The sequence below is a fragment of the Peromyscus californicus genome, unplaced genomic scaffold (genome assembly GCF_007827085.1).
Source record: "Peromyscus californicus insignis strain IS unplaced genomic scaffold, ASM782708v3 Scaffold_7__1_contigs__length_154581171, whole genome shotgun sequence".
In the NCBI taxonomy this organism is placed as follows: Eukaryota; Metazoa; Chordata; class Mammalia; order Rodentia; family Cricetidae; genus Peromyscus; species Peromyscus californicus.
In genome coordinates, this window is record NW_026294595.1 from 120703895 (window position 1) to 120722860 (window position 18966).

General features: G+C 43.6%; 1 protein-coding gene across 4 annotated transcripts in view; it reads left to right on the forward strand.

Annotated features, from left to right (window-relative positions):
• The window catches only part of Cfap61 (cilia and flagella associated protein 61), a 300869-nt gene that overhangs the window by 44328 nt on the left and 237575 nt on the right, over nucleotides 1-18966 (forward strand). For all 4 annotated transcript variants that reach the window (XM_052722829.1, XM_052722832.1, XM_052722833.1 and 1 more), the window contains exon 8: nucleotides 525-687. In XM_052722829.1, coding sequence (XP_052578789.1) covers nucleotides 525-687 — 163 coding nt within the window. The remainder of the gene's footprint in view (nucleotides 1-524; nucleotides 688-18966) is intronic.

Sequence of the window (18966 nt, forward strand, 5' to 3'; positions counted from 1 at the left end):
CCTGAATTGTGACTATTCTCTAAGTTGGGGTTTATCAGACGGGTCAGGAGCAACCACTTTACTAAGAGCTGTGCGTGATGTGTAGGGAAGGACAGGGTAGAGAAAAGTGTTAGGAGATCGGGGCTTATGGATGAATAAAAAGAAAAGCAAACACACCCCTGCCCCCCCTCCAAAAAAACAAAATCCACCCCACTAGCTGGCAGCGGGAGTGGGATAGGCAAGGTGAGGGAGTGGCCAGGAAGAGGTCAGGTGTAGCATTCCAGTGTCTCCTCAAGAACACCCTGGCAACTCGCCTAAGTTCCTTCCCAACTGTGATGAGCGTCCACAGCGGTCACTTGTTTGTTATGCTGTTGAGCATGTTCTATGCATTGTACTGGATGCAAGAGCTACTTGAAGACCCTTCCACCATTAAATCACTCAGAGTGTCCCCCAAGCTACCCATGGACCACATGCCCAGAGCTTGTGGCGGATCCACAGCAACCATCGCCTTAAGTCTGATAGGTGACTGTATTCTGCTGTTCCAGGTGGAAGGCAAGGCTGTTGGGTTCATGAGTGTGTGCTCCAGTGTGAACTTGCCCCTGCTGCACGAATGCTTCGACTTGGGCCCTTTCCATGGATTCTGTGTCCCACATCCTGATGATCTTTTGGAACCATTAAAGGAATCATCAAGTATTCAAGAAAGTCAAGGTACAGTGACTCTCCCAGGACATACCAGAAAATTCAGTCCATGTCTTACACACAGCCGTGCTATTTGCTGAAAGAGCATCTTAAGTCTCTTCCAGTCCCATTTATGGAGTAAATTCACATGGTTAGTGACATGTTTCTGAAATCTGTGGGTCCAGGAACAAACCTGTACAGCTGGACATGGTTTAATTAAAGCTAAAGGTTCCCAAATCCAGGATGTTTGCTTGCAGAATGGTCATTGTTATATAAGTTACAGTGAGATTTTTGTTTTCGTTACTGAGGATTGGGTTCAGAACTTTATGCATGTTGGATAAGAGCTCTATCTCTGAGCTACATCCCCAGTGCCACTTTAGTCTCTCTCTCTCTCTCTCTCTCTCTCTCTCTCTCTCTCTCTCTCTCTCTCTCTCTCTCATCACACACACACACACACACACACACACACACACACACACACAAACACACACACACACACACTGAGAGAGAGAGAGAGAGAGAGAGAGAGAGATGAGAGAGAGAGAGAGAGAGAGAGAGAGAGAACACCAGAATATAATAAATAACTTCAAGAATTCAATGGACTAGGAAATATCTTAGTGGCAGATCATTGGTCTAGTGTGGACTAGGTTCCCTAGTTAAGCACTGATCCAATTCCCAGTGCTTAAAATTTTTTAAATATTTAAAAAGCAATCAATTTTGAAGGCTCCATATACTTTTAAACTTTGACCTTTACAATCAGTACTTCTGTGTTTATGTCTTTGGCAAACCCTCTGTAGCGTGAGCCTATTGCAAGTGGTCATTTTTAACTTGTGCAGTTGATTCCTAGCTATATGAAATAACATCAATGTTCAATTTTTTATTTGTGTGTGTGTGTGTATTGGGAAATAGTATTTTAAGGTGTGTTACTTTTGCTTATGTTGCATTTGTTTAACTGTGAAGCTGTGTTATTGTGCCTGTCTAGAACACTTGATGGTCTAATAAAGAGCTGAATGGCCAATAGTGAGGCAGGAGAAAGGATGGGTGGGGCTGGCAGGCAGAAAGAATTAATAGAAGGAGAAATCTTGGAGAGGCGATCTAGGAGCAAGAGAAGGAGGAGGACATCAGGGGCCAGCCACCCAGCTACACAACCAGCAACAGAGTAAGAAAGAAAGGTATACAAAAATAGAGAAAGGTAAAAGCCCATAGGGAAAAGACAGACAGGCCAATTTAAAGTGAAGAAAAGCTGGCAAGAAACAAGCTAAGCTATGGCTGGGCAATCATAATTAAGAATAAGCCTCCATGTGTGATTTATTTGGGAGCTGGGTGGTGGTCTCCCAAAGAGAGAAAGAGTAAGAAAACCATCAATAATATGTATGTCTGTATGGGTATATGCTGTGTGTGTGTGTGTGTGTGTGTGTGTGTGTGTGTGTGTGTGTGTGTACACATGCAAATGTGTGCATGCCCGTGGAGGACTGAAGAGGGTGTCAGATTCCTTGGAGCTGGAATTACAGGTTGTGAGCTGCCATATGAATGCTGGGAACTGAATTCAGGTCCTCTGCAGGAGCAGTACAAGCCCTTAACCCTGAGCCATAAGATAAATTTTGAATATTGTCTGTGTCAGTATTTCATGACATAAGATGAGGTAGTCTCAAAGTTTGGTTATTAAGCACCATGGTAGCTGCATGGTTAAGTAGGTTCTTCTGGCAGAGAGATACAAACAGGCAAGTGAGCTTAGGTATGTCAATTCACTTCTCTTATCTGGATCCCCATGTGTAGGGTGAGGAAAATCTCCGTCAGACAGGAGTTGTGAATATTTACTGAGATATGACATTTGAAACACTTTACTTGATGTCCATGTCTTGAATGAATTTGGTAAATGTTGAAAGTAGTTAGTGGCCATTATTTCTTTATGACTGGACGTGCACTCACTCCTCAGGGGAAAATCAGGATTTTTTTTTTTTTAATTGCACTGCTGTAGTGGGTAGCCATTCCAGCTTTGATCTGGAAGTTCCAACCCCCATTGAGACTTCGGCAACTGCCACGCCTACAAGGCGGGGCCAAGGGAGGCGCCTGGGGACCCAAGATCTGGATGGGCCCAGGCTCGCGCCCATGTTGGGTGCCAGATATTGGTGAAATTATTAAGGCCACTCCACGTAGCTAAAAGGAGATTTATTTAATGGCGTAACTTACAAATTAAGGGATAGGTAGGTCGCGGGGTCTGGGGAAGGTGTATCACAGTCCAGCGGTGTTCTCTGGAGCTCTGCTTGGTCTACCTCCACTATCCAGGGTCCCGGAATGGAGAGAGCGCCTGCCGATCCAGATCTGGAACGGCTACCCACTGGAATGGCTACCCACTGGAATGGCTACCCACTACACACTGCTTTCTCTAACATGGTTTTAGTAAGGTTGTTCAAAAACAGGAAGAGGAGCAATATGGTTGGTGCGCAGGACTTGGTATTCCAGTCAATTATAGGTGTCGTTTTAGCCAACCTCGTCCCTTCAGTGGGAAAACCAAACACTAGACACATGAGTGCACAGACCGGTCCTGACTGTGTGTACTCATCACACAGAACCATGAAGCCCTCGTGGGAAGGCTCTTCCCTTTTGTACCAATGACAGAACACTTCCTGAAAGTGAGACTTGAGGGTATTGCTGTTTCATGACGAACAGTGGCTTGCCCAGTCTCTCAGGGAAAGAATGTTCCAGAGGAACATTTAAATACCATGAGATAACCCTGAACTAGAAGTTGTCACAGTTGCTTTCCAGGGCTCAAATTCTTCTCTGAAGGTGGCACCAAACAGGAGCCTTGCTGTGGCTCAGTGTTCTCATGCATAGAGGGGAGATAAAAATAATACCCAACCCAGGGAATAGTTAGGAAGAGTAAATATTAGAATTGTGATGCACTTCGCTCAGTGACAAGTATGTGAATTTTAAAGTTTTTTTTTTTCTGTTTTCTGTGCTATCATTTTTTTAAAAAGACAAAAATGGAAACAAAAAACCCCCCCAAAACCAGATTGGAAGGCTACAGACTCCTCCTGGGGCTGAGTCCACTTGACACTACTGCTGTTCCTTATATAAAACAAATGAAAAATTCCTGTCTCAGAAATTTTATTGGAGAGAAGGAGGAGAGTCAACGTTAAGCAGATCTGTGGGCCTGAAACTACACACTATCTATTATGTCTCTTAGCTGGCAAAATTCTACAGAGACAGGAAAGGCAGGCAGCTGGCTTCTCATTACCCCCCTCAACCTATTTCTTAAATTCGTTTGCTCTAGGACAGGGTGGCAAGCAAAGGAAGCAGGGAGACTCGTCACCCATCACAGGGTGTTTATTTTTGAAAATTGGTTTTCTGTTCACTGACACAAAGATGATTCTTTATGAAATTGTTACCAGGGAGCTTCCACTGTAGACTTGAGATAACTCAGGGATGGAGTCATAGGTCCTCAGCAGCTCATTATAGCCAAGCAGAGTCATCAACAAATTCCACAGCCGTCTTTTCATCACATCAACAGAAGAAGCTCCAGAGAAGACTGAAAATGAGCTGTGACCTGTTTGTTTTTTGTTACTCTGATGGAAGTCTTCAGTTAAAGAAAATAGAATTTCTCAAAAATATGAACTGAAATTTGTGTTTTAAATGAGCACACATCATTGTAGTTTGTATTTTATTATAGTTTCTATTTTATATTTTGTTTGCTGATTGTTCTACTTACTCTTCTGATGCTGTGATAAAGCACTCTAACCAAAAGCAACTTGGGAAGGAAAGGGTTGATTTGGCTTATACTTCCAGGTCACGATCTAGTACTGAGGGAGGTCAGGGCAGGAGCCCAAGGCAGGAAGGAACTGAAACAGAAACCATAAAGGAATGCTGCTTACCAGTTTGCTCTCTAGCTGATGCTCAGCTAGCTTTCTTATATAGCCAGGACTCACTTGCCTAGGGATGGTGCCCCCCATAGTGGGCTGGCCCCTCCCATATCAATCATCTATCAAGACAATCTCTTACAAACATGGCCACAGTCCAGTCTGATCTGGGCAGTTACTCAGTTGAGGTTCCATCTTCCCAGGTGACTCTAGGTTGTGTCAAGTTGGCAGTAAAAACTATGAAGGACAGTGATTTTTCATTTTAAAGGATGTTCATATGCATTACCTCATTGTATCCTCATAGATTGATGCTAGAGAATTAGGACAGGTGACACTCTCTCTATTTCATTTCTGCCCAAGCTTGTCCAAGGTTTATAAATTTCATCAGGAACTGTCTCAAAAGCCCAGTCCAGTCTCTTATCTAGCCTCTCTGCATTTGTGCAAAGTAGCAATCTGGGTGAGGTGACTTTCTTTTTATTTTGGGGGCTGGGTGCTCATGGTCTCATACATGCCAGACAAGTAGTCTACCACCGAGCTACACTCTCAGCCCAACTCCACCTGTTTCTTTAGTTACAGCTTCTTTAACTGTGGGTCACACCCCAGTGGGGTCTGAGTGTAGGGGTTACAAAAAATTTGGCAACAATCAAAGGTTTTTCAGTGACCAAAAAAATCAATTCAGAATCAACTGTGCAATGAATCCAAGATGTTTCTGGTGGTGCTCACCTGTGTCATATCATGTGACTTTACTGTAGCCTTGGTTCTGAACACACAACATGTATTGACTGTTTACAGTGCTCAATCTGTCACATCATTTCATGCTAAGGAATGTTTCCTGAGAGGGTTATGAATTGCAGTGTTTTTACTTTACATATAAAATTCTCCACTCTTACAGAGTAGGGATTTTAATATTTTTAAGCTTTTAATATTTTTCTATCAAGATGCTTCAGTCTGTAAGTATCAAATTAATATATCTTTGGTTGGATTATGTTCAAACATTTGGTTTTAAAAATTGCTGTTTGAGTTGCTCGCTTGAATTTAATTTAAAAAAAAAAATCATTAAACGATTCCTGTAACTCCAGAGTTGGATGGGTAGATGTAGACAGATCTCCGAAGCTCATTGGCCAGCAAATCTAGCCAAATCAATGAGCTTTAGGTTCATTCATAGAGAGACCTTGTTTCAGAATAGTAAAGGTGGAGAGTGATCAAGGAAGGTTGCAGATGTCAACCTCTGACTTCCCCTGTCATCACCACGTGTGCAGGAACCCACACTAACAAGTATATACACCACATGAAAAATCACAAAATGAATTTTGGCTTGAGACTAACATAGAATTTCCAACAATTTATAAAATAGTCCCAGGCATACTGCTGCCATTTTGTATTCCACACTTATGGGAAGCAGCATTCTCAGTATTTAATTATACAGCCAAAATGTTAGTGCCACCAAAACATGAGTCACCCCTGAAAGTGTTGGGCATGTTCTACTGCTTCAGAGTGAAATATTTTGCCAAGACCTAATTCTTAATCTAAAAGTAAATCACATGTATCTAATTAGTATGCAAATTTACTTTTCTCTTTAACGTGGACTAGAGAATGGCTCTATCAGTAAAGTCTTGCCACAGAAGCATAAGGACCTGAATTTGATCCCAGCACCTTTAAAAGCCTGGCATGGGCCGGGCGGTGGTGGCGCACGCCTTTAATCCCAGCACTCGGGAGGCAGAGCCAGGCGGATCTCTGTGAGTTCGAGGCCAGCCTGGGCTACCAAGTGAGTTCCAGGAGAGGCGCAAAGCTACACAGAGAAACCCTGTCTCGAAAAACCAAAAAAAAAAAAAAAAAAAAAAAAAAAAAAAGCCTGGCATGGTAGCATGCTCCTGTAATCCCAGTGCTGAGGAGGCAGAGACAGGACAGTCCCTAGGAGTGGCTGGCCAGCCAGTCCAGCTGAATCAGTGAGGAGCTCCAGGTACAGTGAGAGCCCCTGTCTCAATAAGAAAAGAAAAGATGAAGAAGAATTGAGAAAGACATCCAACATCTTCCTCTAGCATCCACAGTGCCTATGTACATTCATGAACACATCAAAGTTCATACACCCATGCTCCAAAATGGTAAAATGACATGCTTACCCAAGAACTGGTTTCAAATGATTTTTTATGATTCATTATTGGTAAATGTTTAATTTACTTATATATTTTATATACCTATACACTCAGGGCATAAACATTTCTCAGGCAAAAAAGATACCTAGAGTAGATGTAGATTGAATACTTCCATAACAGGTATGTTTCACTAAAAACAGAATCAGGGTTTTTCATGTCAGTGAGCTGTTTAATGAGAGATTTCCTTAGTGATTTACCGGGGACCAACCCATATCTGCTGCACATGTTTGAAGACAACTTTCTCGTGCTGGAATCTTCACCCCTGTGTCTTCAGGCCTGTCTAGAGCTATGGAAGACAGCTGCCCTGTCAGGTGGCAAGTTGGAAGAGCTAGAGAATGACTACCGCATGTACTGATCATTCCTGGAATCCAGTCCCTACCCTCTGTCCTCTGCTGTCCCTAAGGACTCCCACATAAATGACTGTCTTTCGATCTTTGACTCCAGATCTGTTTCTGAGGGAACCAATACACAGTTGACCCAGTCTCTTTGCACTGGCTTTGAAAGCCTTTATCTCCCACACAACAGACTGGATTGAGGTGCAGACACCCCAGGTCCCTTGCCCTTCAGGTGGAGGACTCTGAGATGCCATGAGGGGAGGACTGACTACCAGCTGTCCACCGTGGTCATTGGTAATACACATTTCCTTGGCTCCTTCCTTGTCCCTCCTACTCAGTCTTCTTCCTGTGTTCTCTGTTCATAAATCTCTGACTCAAGGTCTTGCGTTCCCTCACATTTGGGAAAAGTGGGACTTCACAGCAGCCTCAACCCTTCCAAGCAGAAAAATAGGAAAACTTAATTTTCTTCAGATAATACAGGAGGCTTCCTTCTCTAGTTCTTTATACCATTATGATGAGCCCACTGTCCATCATGTCAGCCTTATAAATGTCCAGGGAGTCTAAAAAGCTTAGCTGTACACAGTTTACCTCTCACCAGAGCAGTCCACACCCATGTATTGCATGTGCCTATCCCCATAAATATACTGTTTGTATATATATAACCCATGATACATTTGTAAATTTTGCTTTTTGTGTGCCAGGCAGCCTTGGGTCTATAGTAGGTTTGACTGGGGTGAGTTAAGGATGTAGATTTTGAACTAATATAAAGAAAACTAGCAAAAGTTTATTTATTGTTTTTATTTAATAGAAAACTTATTTTAGAAGTGGTGAGTTCCTGGAATGTTGGAAGATTTGTAAAGAAATAGTCATATGTACTACAGAGAGAGAGAGAGAGAGAGAGAGAGCGCTTTCTGTTTATGTGGGAGACAGAACCAAGTGAGGTCTAAGAGCCTCTTAAGTGTTAAGCTTCTGGAGATGTGCAAAAGCACATCAAGGTGTTCCAGATGCCTGGCAGTTAATGAATATTCTGCTTTTGTGACAGTAGAAAGGCTCAAAGCTCGAAGCTGTGTTCCCTTCCAGTTGCCCTTTTCCCTGGCTCCTCGTGGTGTTTGCAAATCAAGCTGTGCCTTTTGTTAGCTGCATCATCACAATAAAGATTTTGGAATCAGAACTGAGCTGGCAATTTTCTTGATGATGCATAAGGCAAAATAGGGCACAGCCTGCATTTCCACAGCTGTATTGGCATCACCCAGTTTAATGGCTTAAAAAAAAAAGACAAGCCAAAATAAAACAACTTTTGTTCGTCATGTAGGCCGGTGTGTTCCAGGCAGCACAGATCTCTGTTTTATAAGCTCCCCGCAAGGTTCAGACTTGTAAATCTCATTACACACCCGGGGCCCACCTTACAAAAATCCTTGTAGAATTTGATGTGCTCCTTGGCAGGGAGGGATTTCATTTTATATAGCAGAATTGTGACCTTTGAAAAAGATAATTAGCATAGCTCCTTGTAACCAAGCCATCCAGAAGAAGTGTCACTTATTATATGTTAAAAGGCCATCCAAAATAATATATTTTTTTCAGAAACACCCCATGTAAAAAAGCAACATTGCCTTCAAAATTATCGAACATATCACTCTTGCTGTCAGGAAATGTTTGTCATATTTAATTTTTTTTCATTTGAATTTACGTCTGCTGCTTTCCTCTGGTTCTTTTCCCTTTTGGGCTAGGAAATACTGAGTTCACTTTGTATGTCCTGGAGCTAAAAGAAAAACAAAAACTAAAACTAAAAAGCAAACAAACAGGAAATGAGAGACAGCATTAACACTTCATTGTCTATTAAATATCCTCGAGTCTTTAAGCATGTCTTCCTAAGGCTCCACTTTCTGTTCCTAGTTCCATTCTTTCTTACTTGGTTCTTCACCGAGATTTCAGGTGTGAACGAGATTATCGTGTACAGAGCACAGCAACATTCCTGCCCTTGCGTGTGAAGCCTGGACCTCAGTTACCTGTAGATCTTTAACTGGGGGCTGTTGTATTTTAAAATCGTGGGGAAGGAGTCACACCATACAACAGGATCCACGTGGGAGGTTTTTTGAGGGGGGGGAGAGAAGAGCGCAGAGAAGAGGGCAGAGACCGATCCCTGGGGATGAGAGCTCAGAAAGAGAAAGAGACAGGGAGGTGGGCAAGGACTGCCTTTTATAAGGAAACTTAGCAAACGGGCACAGGGGGTGCTCTTAGTGGCTGCAGCTGAGGATATATCCTGTCAGGAGCTTAAGGGCAGGCCAGTACAGATGCCTAAATGCTAACAGGGTCTCCCCAGGATTTTGTGTTAAAAACAAGAGGCGCCTAGTGGTGGTGGTGCACACTTTTAATCTCAGCCCTCAGGAGGCAGAGGCAGGTGGATCTCTGTGAGTTCGGGGCCAGCCTGGTCTACAGAGCGAGTTCCAGCACAGCTAGGGTTGTTACACAGAAAATCCCTGTCTTGAAAAAACAAAAACAAACAAAGAAACAAAGCAAGAGGCATCTTGGTCTCCGGAATTCCCCCAATTTCCCTGGTAACAAGTTAAACAACAGAAATTTATCTCCCAGTTCCAAGGCCTCAAATCCTCTGAGATCAAGGTGCCTCAGCAGGTTTCTTAGGTTTCTTCTGAGGCCTCTCTCCTTGGCTTGACAATGGCCACCTTTTCCCTATGTCTTCATATGGTGTCCATCCCGTCTTGTCCCTCTTCTTACAAGAACAGCATTCATACTAGAGTAGGGCTCACCTTAGTGGCTTCCTTTAACTTATTAAATGGTGAGTCCATTTGGCCCAAGCAGGCGTCCAGCTGCCTCTTCTTAGATGCCATCACATTAAAGCTTCTAGGCAGAGGTGCTCATGGGAGATAACAAAGTAGGAGGACCCAGAGCTCTGTCCCAGCATTGCAACATGTAACAAGGACACTGTAGGGGCTGCTGTGGGACCCCCTGTCTACCTGACCAGTCTCCATCTCCAGTTCTTACCATAGCATCTGGGTCCCTCTCTCCCGCTCCCTTTTCTTTCCCTAGGGTCTGGAGGTGTGGCTCTTTGATGCGTCACGGTCAAGGCTGCAAGGCTATGACCGTAGTAACCCTGGCAGTGGCGACAGAGTTAGCTGCTCTATGTAATGTGCATACAAAGTTTAATATGTCAGCTGAGATTGATTTCCCTTCAAACTGTCATTTTTTTTTTCTTTTAGATGTTAAATGACTTGTGGTGTTCTGGATTGAACTCAGAGCTCTGTGTATACCAGGCAAGTGCTCAGCCATTGAGCTCTTGTACCTCCAGCCCTAAATTCTGTCCTTTTAAAAAGCTTATTTATTTATTTAACTTTTTTTTGCCAGTGAATATCTTTAGCACATGAAGGTAAAAAACAAAACAAAACAAAACAAAACAACAATACTACTATTATCTTCAAGGCTTTAACCACTCCTTCCAACTTTGATTTTCTAGAGTTACGTGCACGCCAATGGCACATAGAAATGTCTAGACAACAAGAAAATGACACCAGACCTGTGTGCAGGCCAAGTCATCCTCCAGACAGACAGTTTAGGCTCTTGGAAGAGGTCCTCAGGGGGACATCTTTGGGTTTGTAACATAGCAGGAGGAATATAAGGCAGAGCTGAGATCTCGAGCTCACAGCCAGGGCTACTGCCTCAAGCCCCCTGGGTGGGCCTTTAGGTTATGTGGCCCAACCTGTTCCTGATTTCCCATCTTCACTGTGGTGCTGCCGTCTAAGCCCTTTGCAGGATTTTAAAAACAACAGCGGCCACGAACGATGGCAGCTGCTGAAGAATGCGCTATTTTTGCAGAGAGCAAGATGAAGGGGGTCCGCATTCCCACTCCCCCTTTCAGCGCTGGGAGCAACCTGTGATGGGACTCAGCCATGCTCTCCAGCGGTCAGATTCATTTCACAATGGCAGAGACACAAATGCTTTGATACAGGGCCTGGAGGTCTTTGAAAGGCAAGTGGCTTTATTTATATTCCTTATGATCATTATGTGCTGGGATTATTTTCCCAGTAGGTGATGTCTCTTTTGCCCATATTTATGAAGCAGGCGAGAAAGCATTTAATGAATTTCAAGAGTGTTATTTGACTGTAAAACACATCTCAGTATATTCACATGTAAATAACCCTTTGATTTGTTCTCTCTGGTGACCTTTTTTCTTTGGGGGCTACATCACAGTTTGTTGTTGTTTTCCATTTTCAAATGGGAGGCTGGATGATAATAATGAAAGATTATGCAAAAAATCCATGTTTAAAATAATGTTGATATGCCACTTGGGCTGTAGGATAATTACAGTAATTTGGCTATTACACTATATGGAGGCAGGAGTTGGTTGGTAGCAAACACAGCAATAGGGGTGATTCAAGGGATTTTCATCCCACCCGGCTGTTTGATCCTGCTGACTTTTCTCTTGAAAATCAATTGCTCTCTATGAATACTCTGAATTCCCCCTTGATTAAATTGGCTCTCAGTGGGCTGCACCCATTACGTGGGGGTCGCCCCGAGTTCGCTCTGCTTACAGATGTGTTTTTATTTTGACAACTCTTAACCTATCATGGACCAAATTTAATCTGAGCTAAGAAACAGAGGAAGTAATTTACTAAAAACACAGTCTTAGTACTCGGCAGCAAACAAAGGGAAATGTAGTGCTGCGGTTGCCCGGCGTGAAGCCCGCCTGCTCTTCTGCTCCTGGGTCACAAGCTTTCTCCCCCTGGATTTTGCTTGATCTTTGGTGTTTTCTGACCTCCAGCCAAAGACCTGGGAGAGGCACCTGGAAGCCTCTTTATCTCCTCATGGGTTTTAGTAAACCCTGCCTTTTGGAATCAGGGTTAGAAAATTTGATTTTTTTTTTTCTTGAGAAGGACCATTAGTATTGAAGATGAAAAAAATTATTAGCATGACTGGGGTACAGTTTTTTTTTTTTTTTTTTTTTTTTTTTTTTTGTGTGTGTGTGTGTGTGTGTGTGTGTGTGTGTGTCTAACTCCACAAGGAAAGAGACTATCTTTTTTATTGAGTGCTGATTTAAGTCTACATAAAATATTTGGCAGTCAAGAGGAAAAAACAAGCCCACCACAGCACTAGCTCTACAAAAAGGCATTCTGTAATAGTTATGGGAAAAGCACTCAGTTTCTCTTAGACAGAAATGCCCTGTCGATGCACAAACACAGGTCTTGCAGCAAAATGATAAAATATAGTTTATTCTGGAGCCGAAGATGAGTGTCCATAGCCTAGGCGCACAGATTCAGACTACCCCCAAATACTGTGGCCTGATGGAGTAACAGCTTTATGGAGTTGTTTTAGTAACAGAATGAAGAAATTTATAAATAAAAGCATTTCCAAGGCATTGGTGGAAACATCAGGTGGGTAGGTTACAGTCAAGCAGGGAAGTCATGGATCTCAGATGCTCTGTGATAACATTCTTAGCCTTTGGGTTAGTCAAAGCTAAGAGATCTGTCTGATTGTACATTCTAAAATGGGTTTTGTCTGAGAGTCACAGGATGTTTGGTCAAACACAGAGATGGGCAATGAATGTCTATTTTATTTTATTTATTTTTTTGGTGGTGGTGGGGTGGGGGGGGAGGAGACTGAAAATAGTTCCAGATAATTTGGCTCTAAACCTGCAAAATTCCAGCTCTCCTTTATTACAGAAGAAACAGCCTAAATTGATGGGGGTAGGGGTGGGGGTGTTAGTTTAGTTGCCGGTCCTTTTCTCTCAAATGTTAGCCATATGAGGCTGAGTCACCATGTTTCCTGTAAAGAGGGGCTTTTTCTTTTCCCACTGAGAAGTTTCCTGATTCTTAGTTCCTTCTATATTGGCTCCACCCTCACTTTTTGGGTGGAATCAGCTATTCTTATTTCACCCTCCTCGTGGAATTTCAGCTCTGCCCAGGATGGCACCACTGGTGCCTACACCTGGGGTGCTTACTGAGTCCATCCTTCTGGCCTGTGCTGACTTCTGCCTCTGCAGGTTGCTGCTCCATGGACCACTTAGGCAAATGCTCTCTTTAGACTTCCTGGGTTCTGTTTCTGGTTAGATGCTGCTGCTCCTCTTCTCCATCACTAGTTAGCCCAGGTGGACCTTGAACTTGCTGTGAGCTAAGGGTGACCTTAAAGTTCTGATCTGCCTTCGCCGCCCAGGTGCGGGGATTATAGGCATTGCGCCACTATGGTTTTATGCAGTGCTGGGAATTAAACTCGGGGTTTGGGTCATGTTAGGCAAACACTCTACCAGTTGAGCCACAAGCTTAGCTCTGCCTTATGTCTTTTAATTTGAAAAGCTAGACAATTTACATTCAGAGTAAAAGAGGGAATTTATGACCACTCACCAGCATTTCAGAAGACACGTAAAAGAATCTACACACATAACAGGAAGATTAAAAAAAAAAATCATAGAGGGCAGGAAAGAGTAAAACCCACTACAAAAGTAGATCAGGAGACAGTATATAAGAAACATTAGAGAAGCAGCAAAATGGCAGGAATCAGGATGCAAACTGGGGACCAAGCATTCCAGTACATGAGCCTAAAAGAGCCATTCATTCAGCCCACCACAACATACAAATAACAACAGAAATAATTGTTACATTCTGTCAGATCATAATGGAAAAAAAAACTAGGAATCAGCAGCAAGAGAAATTATACAAACACATGGAGATTGAGCAAAATACTTTAGAACAGTTATTGGGACATTGAAAAAGTAAAAGGAGACTTAAAGACTTCCTACAATAAAAGGAAAATGAAAACACTGTAACAGAATCTGTGGGACAGAGCAAAGGTAAGTATAAGAGAGAAGTGTGTAGATATTAATGTCCACATTAAACCAAATCAGAGAGTCTGGTAAGATACCTCAGTCAGTAAAGGCACTTGCAACCCAGCCTGATGACGTGCATTCAGTTCCCAGGGCCACATGACAAAAGGAGAGAACTAACTCCTACAAGTTGTCCTCTGACCTCCACATGTGTGCAAACATGTCTTGACTGATTGTGTGTTAGCACGCGTGCGAGCATGCCTGTGTGTGTTTCCGTGCTCCAGGATGAGTGTTGAGGCTAGAGAACAAGCTTGAGGAGCTGTTTTTCTCCTTCTTCTCTGTGGGTTCCTGGCATTGAACTGAGGTGGTCAGGTTTGGCAGTAAGCACATTGACCCACATCATTTGCACTAGCCCAGCATCCACAAGTTCAGTAACTATAGGAAAGACAGAAGCAAAATTAACAGAAACTGAAAAGTTCTGAAGATGACTTTTTAAAATAAAGACAGGAGAGAGAAGGAAGTGCGAAGTGGAAAACAGAATATTCAAAATGTGAAGAGGAGGAAAGGCAGGAGAAACGGAGAGACTGGGAGCCGAGAGTGAGGCTGTAATGAGTTTTCCTGGTATTAGAAGCAGAAGAGGAAAATAGAACCAACAAACTGAAGAAAAGAAAAGAAGAATTACATATGTAAAGAAATAAAAGCTATAGATATATATACAACCCAGATACCAAAAAGAAAAGTTATTAATATAGTTACAAACACATATTTAGATTTATTTATTTGTATTTTATGTGTTTGTATTTTGCCTGCATGTGTGTCTGTATACGACATGTTTCCTTGGTAACTTCAGAGGGTGTCAGAATCCCTGGAACTGGGGTTACAGACGGTTGTGAGCTGCCGTGTGGATACTGGGAATTGAACCTGGGTCCTCTGCAAGAGCAACAAGTGCTCTTAACTGCTGAGCCATCTCTCTAGCCCCTTAATATAAATATTTTTAAAGATTAAAGCTTTGTCTCCCTGGGGGTAGTTGTGTAGGCAAAAGTAAGAAGTCCCTACTTAGATACATCTGTACTTCTTCCTCTGCTTTTTGTGCTCTGCACCCCTTGGATAGAACACGGACTATGGGATGTATACTGGTTTGTTATTGTTGTTGTTTTCTGTGTTGCTTACTCCTCAGGCAGTGAGCAGGTGGACAGGGTGGGCTCAGAGTCTGGTCACAATAGCTTTGCTCCCTTGCTCTCTAGTGCAGGGAACCGGAGGTCCCTAGGCTGAAGTCTACTCCAGACAGATTCACTCCAGGGAGCTCCAGGCCTGGTGGATTTTTCGGGTGCTCTCTGAATCCCATATCCAGAGTAGGGCACGCACTACTGTCCAGGGGGTGCAGTGTGTCAGTTGTCACTGCTTTCCTGAGGCCGGAACCATCTCCATGAGAGTGAAGAGCCCGTGAACAGAGACACTGTGCCCCACCTTTTGACTATCAGGCTGTGGAAACAATAGACCCCATGAATTGGAATTTCCCCAGGATTCTCATGCTGGGAGAAAGAAAAGGCTGAAGCCTGGTGCCAGGCAGAAGAATTTGTCTCCCAGGAAGGTATTTCATACATGTTCCTCTCCCTCCCTCTACCCCCTCCCTCGGCATACACCCATACAGGGACATAGACACATAGACATCAACAAGGACACAGACTGGAACACAGACACGGACATGGACATACATATATAATAAACAAATCAATAAAATGCAAAAGAAAAAAAACTTAAGAGATTGTACAACAACAGAGCTGTACCCATGAAGCCGCAACACTATGGTCACCTACACAAGAACTGCACAGTGACAGTTCGTATGTCAGTATGGACAGGGGAGCTCTCACAGGGCTCCACTACAGGCAGCTAAGAGACTACTTCTTTAGGGACAAGCTCCCTATAGGTTATCTGATCCCAAGTTGTTGGCCCTGAACACATGTACATATGAGCATAGACTAAACAGACACAGAAGGTTGTATAAATGTGTGTGTGTGTGTGTACATACACATATATGTATTTATGTAACAATAATATTTGAAGAGGTCATGACTTTGAGAGGTACTGGGGGCACAAGAGGAATTGCAGTTGGGGAGAGGAAGGGGTAGGAATAATGTGAATACAGTATTCATGTATGAAATTCTCAGCAACAACAATAGTTGAGAGCAAGCCAATCAGCAGCATTCCTCCATGGTTTCTGTTTGAGTTCCTGCCTTGGCTTCCATGGATGACCTGCGATTGGGATATGTAAAGCAAAGGAACCCCTCCAAACAGAGTTGAAGAGATTCGACACAGTTCTGGCTTGTCAGCTCACCTTGCAAGTCCCCCTGGAATCAAAACAGCGGGCCAGTGATGGATGGAACCACATCTTGAGCAAGACTGCTTCGTTAGAGTTTCCTCTTATCCTCTGTTCAAACCTAAACCTCATGTCAGCGCCTGGAAGATGGACTGGAGCCTCTGGACCTCTTTGCTCCTTCCTGGTGTGGCCACATTGGATAAAGCTCTCTCTCCACTTTTCACTATTCTCTTTAATTGGCCTACTGAGGACGAGTGGCTGAACCTAGCTTCTTAAGTCAGGTAACAAGGCCAGTCCCTGGACATAATTGCGTGTGTCACCTCAGTCCTGACTCTTCAGTGGCCATCACACCCTCTGGTTTTAAAGGGAAAGAGATCTGGATTCTGTACTGCGTCTGCAACCCAGATCCCACTGCATATATTTTTCAGTGATACAGCTTCTGTGGTGGTTGGATGGCACGTCCATGGACCACATGGCAGACGTTGGCTTGGACACTGTGGAAACACTTGCTTTGAGTTACAAGCAAAGAAAAGACAGAGAAGCAAGCTTGGGTGCGACCTTCTCAAAGCTGCCTTCTCATAGAGCACTGTGCTTTCACACTGGGGCATGCGGAACACTTCTCCAGTGCCAGCATGCCACACAGCTCCCAGATCAGCTAAGTTCAGCCTGCCTTTCTTCAGTGCTTCTGTTTCTATGCCCATTTTGTTCACTGCCTCCTCTTCCTGCCCTTTCTGTCACCCCTCCTCTCTGCGGATGGGTTGTGCTGCCTGCCCAGCTTGAATGGGCTTTAGCTAGCCCTGTCTTCTGATAACCAGACTTTCTGTATCTATCCAAGGGTGTCTGTTTGACATTAACCATCAGTGCGCCCCCTCAAACGCCCACCACAGAGATGCAAGGAAGGGACTGCTACTTGCTTCTATGCCACCATTGTCTCCTCCCTAATTAATTTTTAACTCATTCTGCAAGATGAAAGACAAAATCCTACTGGTTCTGTGACAGTTGAACTCATACTGCCAGGTGCTGGGATGGTCAGTCTTCTCCCAAAGTGGAAACTCCTTCAGATGTGTGGGTTGAAGAAGCTGTGTCTACAGGACACTCTGCTGCTGTGGGATGTCTTTCTGTATGTTGTGGATATATGTTGCTCTCATTGGCTAATAAACAAGCTACTTTGGCCTATGGCAAGGCAGCTTAAAGTCAGGTGGGAAATCCAAGTAGAAATACAGAGAGAAGGGTAGAGTTGGGGGAGACGCCAGCCTGCCACCCAAGGTGACCCGTCCCGCGGGCCAGGTTATTGGGGAGACCCGAGGAGGCACCTCCTGAAAGATCAATGGGGGCGAGAAAGGAGACCAGGCGCATAAGGGAAGACAGAGTCAGTCTGAGTGGCATCAAGGTCTCATTTATTGACTGGGTATTGAGGCTTATAAGCAGGGCTTCAGGCAGGGAGGGGGAGCAGAGGAAGCAAAAGGAGAGAAGAATGGAAAATTCCTAAGGAAGGGTGAGGTCGCTTTGGTCCCAGGCCCCTGCAGCTGGCTGATTAGCACCTACTCCAGGAAGTTGTACAGCCCGCAGTTAGGCCAGGAACCTGTTTTTTGCAAGGTTTGATAAAGTAAGGAAGGTCACACAAAATTCAAGACACAGCTGTCCGGAGTCGGTCTCCAACACCAAGGAGCAACAGGATGCCAGCAGACCAATAACGCCATGGCCACATGGCAATGCACAGATTAATAGGAACTGGTTGAGGTAAGTTATAAGAGCTAGCTAGCAAGAAGCCTGAGTCATAGGCCATACAGTTTGTAATTAATACAAGCCTCTGTATGTTTACTTGGGACCGAGCGGCTGCAGGACTGTGCGGGACACAGGAAAACTTCCATCTATACTCTGCTCATTTAAATAATGTCCCTTCCTGTTGCTCCTTATTGTTCAGATGTCCTCAGTTTAGTTTACTACATCATCAGGGGTGTTTATCTTTCCACATTTACAGCTGGGAATCTTCCCATATGATATTGCCTTGCCTGTGTCTCATAAGCTATTAGCAAGTAATGTTGATATTAATATTCTCATCATTGCTATTTTATGATCAATTCTTGCTTGTAATTATAGTCCCTTCTTTTATCTAAAATTCATTTAGGGAAGCAGTTTGGTTGCCAGTTGGTGTGATTATCATTATGTGTTTGCTCTCTTGTCTTTAATTTCCAATTTTTTTTATTGTCTAGAAGAACAATCTGTGTACTTTCTATCTTGAGTTTGATTGAATGTCTTCTACTCTAGCCTGATAAAGGGTCATTTCTTGTACAATGGACTTTTGAATGGTGTGAATTTCATGTCATGCTGAGAAAAAGATCTTACTAATGACACTCAACTCTTCTATATCCTCATTATTATGACCTGGCCTAACTCTGAGACAGGAAATTTTCCCACTTCACTGTCATCTTGTCTATTTCTCTATGTGTTTATAAAGCTTTTGGCTTACCCAACCTAGATGCTGGGCTCTCCGGTGCATGTCTTATGTCTTAGTTACTGTTCTCTCACTGTGATGAACTACCCTGACAAAGGTGGGTTTTGTTGGGCTCACAGTTCCAGAATCCAGTCCATTATGGCAGGGACATCATGACAGCAGGAGCTCGAGGGTGCCGGTCACAAAGTGTCCACAGTCAGGAAGCAAAGACCGGTGAAGTTGGGATCCCAGCCAGAGAATGGCACCACCAACAGTGGGGTGGTCTTCCCGCTTAGCTAACACAGTCAAGGTAACCCCCACAGACACGCCCAGAGGCCCATCTAGTGATTCTATACTTTGTCAAGCTTATAACACTAACCACCACAGTGCTTATGGTTTCACATAGTGAGATTGTCACTGTGGAAAATATCCTTTACTAATATA